Here is a 6,309-nt window from a genome sequence, read left to right as displayed (position 1 = left end):
GGCTGTCACTACCGTCTGAGTTTCGGCAGCCCTGTTGTCCATAACCGATCTGCTTCTGACTGGTACCCAGCTTGGGGCAGAAGCCGATGCAGGCTTGCCTTTTTGAAGGGGGCCTTCCAGTCCTTTGCTCTTTTTATTGGGATTAAGGCACTGCAGGAAGTTCTTCATCCTTTGTCTAAAGTGGCTTTCCGGAAAAACATGTCCCTTTTCCGGTGGCATGAGCCGGAGGTATTTGCTCCCAAGGCTCTCTCCTGATCCTCTGACCTGGGGAGGGTGGCCTATCTTGCTAGCTTGGGAAGCCCTGATTGCCAATGGTTCTGCACACCTGTCTTCATTCTCTTCTGGTTTGGGTCTCTTCTCGTCCTCCCTTCCCATCAGTGGTCTCATTGTTGCTCTGGCTGTCACTTGGTTCCTCAACCTTTGGTCCACAGGGCTCTTGCTGCCCCTCACTGCTTGATCCACTTGAGCTAAGGTTATGTGACACCGGGGAAGATGGTGTCTCTCCACTGGCACGTTCCATTTGGGAACAGGAGGGTGACTCTTGAGTGGTCAAGCTGTCTGCAGCAAGGACAGCATTAGTCTGAGAGTCTGGTGGGAGCACATTGGTGCCACTGTCTTCAACAAGCACACAAGTGGCAAAGTCCGGAAGGAGGAGGTCACTGGGAGAATCTTGAGGAAGCTCACTAGTGGTAGAGCCTTCAGGCTGGTTCGCCGACTCTATCTTCTCTTGGAGCTCAACCTTACTAACCTTTGTTTCAAGGCTTACCTCCTCTGGATCTTGAGCAACCAACACTGTAGATGGTGAGGGGCTTTTCCTAGCACCTGGATATCCTGATATCAGATCCACATAAATGGCTGGTTTGTTGGCCAGCCCACTGGGTCTTAAGACAACTTTCCAGGCAGGGGCCTTCTTGGCCTCCATAGCCTCTGTGGCCCCTTCAGACCTTGGAGATTGGGACCCGAGCTTCATCTTCAGTGTTGCTACCATGTCTGGTGAGGCCTGACCCCCACTCTCTTTTAGCTCATTCCTGGCCATTGCTAAACTTGGACTTGGTTCCAGGTTGTCTTTCTTGGCCCCCATACCAGTCTTGCTGTGCAGGGTTCTGTTTGGGAGGCTGAGAATGGAGGCCCAAGAAGGTGAACTGCCCTCCTGTCTTGATAAAGACATCTTTGAGGACTGATGGCCATCACCAGGTAAAGTCCTTCCCAGGGCCTGCTGGATTTGCTCACGTATGGGTGAGGGAACAGGCAGGGGACTCCCTGAAGTGGGATCAGACTTTTCAGTTATACCCTTCTCTTCTGGATGGGGCTGAGGTGGTTTCCCCAAGAACTTGTAAAATTTGACTTTTGAGGGGGCCCCAGGTACAAAGGTGGCTGAGCATGGAAAGGGGGACTGGGGAAAAGGCAAATGTTGAGCTTCAAGTAGTTTGAGATCTATGGGCTCAACAGTTTGGAGAGGTAGGTCCCACTTATGCCTCACTCGAAAACTTATGATGTGTGTTTCCAGCTTCTGCTGAGTGTTAGGACAAAGGAAGGACAGCTCATGGGAGGTGTTTATGCAGAGCTCCTGATCCTTTAAGGGTGCTAGATTTCTGATAGCCATGTGCGGTTGGGACTTGGGAAAAGCATGGCTGGCCACAAACCAGGATCGACGCACAGTCACAGGGATCAGACCTATATTGATCTGTCCTAATTTCCTGTGTAAATGAACCTTTAAAGTTTTTTCTATATGTTTCTTGTCTGGGCCCCTGGCTAAGTATTTTCCTGGATCACCCTCCAAGGCCCCTATTAAGGGTCTTCCAAACTCCTTCTCAGAGTTGGTTCCCAGAACCTTCACTGGGAATCTAGCTGAGATCCTGGAGAGACCTGTTGGTGTCCTCTTCAGACACTGCCATAGACCCTTACCAAAGTTCTTCTCTAGTTTGAATCTTGCTTTATACTTCCTGTGGTATCTGGACCTGGTCCTCCATGTAGCTTGGCTGCTTTTACCTTTAAACACAAAGGGCCTTGAGAGCCCCTGCTCTCTCTGTGCCTGACTCATTCCCGGGGATTCATCCTGAGGCCAGCTCAGTTCCAGAGACAGCTGAACCTTGTGGGGCAAGCTGCTTTGCTGTTTATCCCTGCTGAGCTTCCTCTGAAGCTGTGGCTTCTGGATACTAAAGATGACAAAGTCCCCTTGATAGGTAGAACCTGATCTGTGGGCTCGGGAGGCCTGGTGGTCCTCTAGAAGCTTGGGAGGGACTTGGCTAAAGAATTTTGGAGATCTTTTCTCCATAGTGGGTAAAGTCTTCCCCCTTCCTTGTTGCTTTGGCAACAAGGGCCACTCCAGATGTTGCATGTTAGTTGGGGTGAAGGATTGTGTCTTTTTCTGGGATGTAGCAAAAGATACCCTACTGGTCCTCCTCTGGGATGGGAGAGAAGGTGGTCTTATTGGGACAGAGGGTGCAAGGGGGACTTGGGGCTGGGGCAAGGTTAGTGTTGAGGGTTGAGTTTGGATCCCACGGTGGAACAATGGTGGGGCATGGGAAAACTGTGAAGATACTTGATCCTGGTTTAGAACTGGCAAGCAATTAGAGGTCCCATTGAATAAAACAGAGGGAGACTGTAGTGGAGAAGAGTGAGTAGAAAACAAGGCAGTGGTCACCAGGGACTCACTGTGCAGAGAGGGGAGACCCCAGAAGAGCTGGCTGCGTTTCCATTGCAAGTGGTCTTCCAAGACCTTGGGAGATGAGAACGGCTGAGGTTGGGCCAGTGGCTTTGATTTGTTTTTCATGTTCCAGAAGGATGGCTGGGTGGTGGTGATCTGCTCAGCACCCAGAAGCTTCCACAGAGTCCCCCAGAAGCTCACGTGGTCATCTGGGCACCCCTGTTTGAAAACTGACCCAACCTTTTCTTTCTCCTTCCAACTCTTCAGTTCTACCCTTTTGCTGATTAGTAGTTCAAGGAGCTTCTGGACATCCGGATTGACAAACGGAGGGTTATGAGTCTCTATCTGCCTGTTAGTAAGGCCACGCCAGAATGAGGCATCTGGTGGGTGGCAGGACACGTGTTCTTGCTGGCATTTGTGCTGTAATGTGCCAGGCAAGAACAAGGACTTGGTACTTTCCCACCACCAGGAAAAGGAAAAAATGGGGTAGCTGGCATGGCCAAGGCCTGAGATGGCTGGAATGAGAGAGGCCCAGTTGGAATGACTTGGAAGAAAGTTCTTTCTCACTGTGTCTGGTAGGATTTTTTTTAAAGTTAGTTTGCTCTTCTTGAGGTCTCACTGGGAGGGTGGAGGCCAGAGGCCGAGGGGGCCCTGTCAGTGGAGCACGAGCAGGTGATGAGGCCACGGCAGGAGGAGCGCCTTCCACAGGCTCCCTGCATGGCTGATGGGCTCCAGCTGGTGCCCCTTGGCACACCTGACCAGGGGCTGCTTGATGTAAGGACTGGTGAAAGCCCCCCTGGTCAGAGACCCTTGTCAGGTGGCTGTGGGAGACAAGAGGTGTGAGCTGTCCCTGCAGCAGCCTGCTGCCGGGAGAGGACCCCATGGCCCTCCATGCCCCACACCCACATCACAATGCTCCTGCTGTCCCTCAGCCCGGGGCTTTGGTCACAATCTGTCCCATGGCTCCTCCCTGCACCCCCAAGCAGCCACAGAGGCCAGTTCCCTGCAGCCCTGGGGGTCACACCACAGACTCGGGGAGGCCCACCCAGGGGATAAGGGGGCAGATTCATTACCTTTGCAGAAGGGAGACTAAACTGCGGAACTCTTCCAGCTCATGTAGGCAATTTCTGCAAGCTGGAAACAGGAGACTGGGTCAAGGGGAAGGTGGGGGCCCAGGTGTCTTACAGGAGACTGGGTATAATGTCCCTTTAGAGGAAACCTTTGGGGGATTGGACTTGGAAGCCCCAAACAGCACTGTCAAAGATCACGTGCCCACATGGTGTTTACAGGGTTCATTTTGGGGATCGCTTTGTCTTTTCCAAAGTGTTTTCTCACTCATGACCTTGCTGGGGGAGGAAGGACTGCATGGCTTTACAGAGGAATCTGAGCTGAGTTGAACAGCTTGTCCACAGTGGAAGCAGGAGGTCCTGCCCCTAGTCTAGGCCCTGGGGCCCCTGCTGGGCGACACCCGTTTCCAGCCCCTCAGGGCTTTGTTCTGGTGCAGAATCTGGGAAGCCTCTGGGTGGGTTGTGATCTCCCTCCCAGGAGCCACCAACCCGCCTCCCAGGGCTCTGTTTCCTGAGGGATGGGCTCAGGCCCTGGTGTCTTGGGAGAGGGTGGGGCCGGGCTTCAGAGCAGGGGGCACAGTGTAACTGGGGCACGCAGGGGTGAGTGGTGGACACTCACCTTTCAGAGTCTGGCTTCTCTGGCTTCTGTTGCTTCTCCTCCGTGGCTCTGCTTGGTACTGAGATAAGAGAACATTGGGAGGCTGGGACCCCCAGCCCAGCAGCAGGTGCTCACTGCTCATGAGTAGTGTGACTTCCTACAATTAACTAAGGGGGTGGGCGGACTGTGATTTTCTTTAGTTTTACTCATTTCCTTTTCAAAATGGATACAAATATTTCCAGTTTTCCTCTTTGAAGAATGTACAGAAGGATATCCTATGTGAGAAGTTTGCCACTGTTCCTCTGCTCAAGAAACACACATAATACCAGACCTGGTGGCGCAACTGGACTTTTTCACATAGTACCCCACTTTCCAAGGCCAGAGCCCCACTCTAGCTGCTGCTTGGGACCTCCTGGGCTCAGTACTGCCCTCAATCAACCCTGAAGGGGGAACATTCACCTGAAATACCTGTCCTTGGACCGTGGCTGGTGACACAGTGCTCAGGGGCCTGACCTCCGCTAGAGAGGCAGCTTTTAGCCTCTGGTCCTTGGCCACCGGTCACTGTGTTTGGGACACTGCCCTGGACCCCTCCACCACACCTGGATTCTGGCCTGAGATCTTCAGGGAGAAATCCTCGTGTCCATCTAACCCCTGCTGAGTCTGGCTTGTCCTGGATGGATGGTGGTCTGCTCTCTCCTGAGAATACCCATTCTATTCTTTCCCATTTCAGGAGTCTCTCCAGTGACTCAGAAAAGTGGAAAGAATGATAGCAAAGAAGATAGAATCACACTCTGCTGGGTCTGGGCCGAGGGTTCCTTACCTTCCTGCTCTTTCTGTGTTTCTGGCCTGGTGGTGAGGATGGATCAGGCTGGAAATAAGAAACTAAATATACAAAGAGCCCTATCCCACATACAAGGGCAAAGATGACATTAACTGCCCAGATAATGGGACTGGAGCTCAGCCAACCATTAAAAAGGAATTGCTGAGGGAAGAGATAATTTTCCATCTCTTCCCTCATCAGACATTAATGTCGGATTGCACTGCTGCCTCAGACAACTGAGCTCTGAGACTTAGCGTCCAACCACACTGCTGTCCTCAGACAACTGAGCCCTGGGTGTGGAGGTGCAGATACAAGCCCCAGGCCCATATCACAGAGCTAGTGTCTGGTCACAAAGGGCTCCTGAGGGAGGGGGAGGGAGCCCCACCCTGTGGCTCTATCCCTCCGCCCTCCCAGGTCTCCAAGTCCCTCCCCTCAGCAGACACCAATCTCTTCTCTGTATCTATGAATCTGAGTTTCTTTTTTTTTCCTAATTCTACATACACGTGAAACTATATGGTATTTATCTTTCTCTTATTTTATTTAACAAGGTATTCTCAAGGTTCTCCATGTTACCACGACCATCACCATTTCATTATTTTTTATGGCTGAATAGTATTGATGTGTGTGATATCTTTATCCATTCACCTCAGTATACATGATTCACTTAAGACTGATGTTTTTCTTATTGACTTCCATTGATGTAAACTGTTGAAGTTCTATACTGTGGGGAACCACATGTTTAATGTTTTTGATGTCACAACCTTTTAAAAATATAAATCTCTTAACTAATTATTGTAGTTTTAGTTAAGCATATAATTTTTGTCTTCACTCTAGCTTTTTTTTTTTTTTTCCATTGTCTGGTTTGTCAGGGACCAAGAAAGTCCCCACCATCATTGGGCTCTGGATGGGAATTGCTGGGCCTGTGGTTGTCTTTGCCTTGTTTTTTTGTTGTCTGTTGTGTTGTTTGTTGTATTTGGAGAAATGGGACAAGCGGAGAGTAAGGTACCTGTGACACCCCTAGGTCTTGTTCTCGAACATTTCAAGGATTTTCAAGGTAAAGCCACCCAGTCGGTGACAAGGTTTCCCTGGGAACACTAAAAACACTCTGCCAGTTAGAGTGGCCCACAGGGTAGCTGCCGGAAGGAACGTTTGCCTAGGTTCAGATCTGTTCTACCCT

General features: G+C 50.9%; 1 protein-coding gene across 1 annotated transcript; it reads right to left on the bottom strand.

Annotated features, from left to right (window-relative positions):
- Positions 1–331: 331 nt before the first annotated feature.
- Positions 332–3,761, bottom strand: LOC123394116 (spermatogenesis-associated protein 31E1-like). The gene is made up of 2 exons (XM_045087796.1): positions 3,721–3,761; positions 332–3,468 (listed from the first exon to the last, which is right to left on the bottom strand). Exon 2 carries the CDS (start codon positions 2,771–2,773, stop codon positions 332–334), a length of 2,442 nt encoding a protein of 813 aa, XP_044943731.1. The 5' UTR covers positions 2,774–3,468; positions 3,721–3,761.
- Between the last annotated feature and the right edge of the window lie 2,548 nt (positions 3,762–6,309).

The sequence above is a fragment of the Mustela putorius genome, unplaced genomic scaffold (genome assembly GCF_011764305.1).
Source record: "Mustela putorius furo isolate JIRA1106 unplaced genomic scaffold, ASM1176430v1.1 tig00001492_pilon_pilon_pilon, whole genome shotgun sequence".
Taxonomy (NCBI): Eukaryota; Metazoa; Chordata; class Mammalia; order Carnivora; family Mustelidae; genus Mustela; species Mustela putorius.
This window is presented reverse-complemented; position numbering and strand designations above follow the sequence as displayed.

Bases quoted from the DNA above. Each gene is read 5' to 3' on its own strand.
- LOC123394116 (XM_045087796.1), bottom strand. From the start codon at position 2,773: ATGAAAAACAAATCAAAGCCACTGGCCCAACCTCAGCCGTTCTCATCT.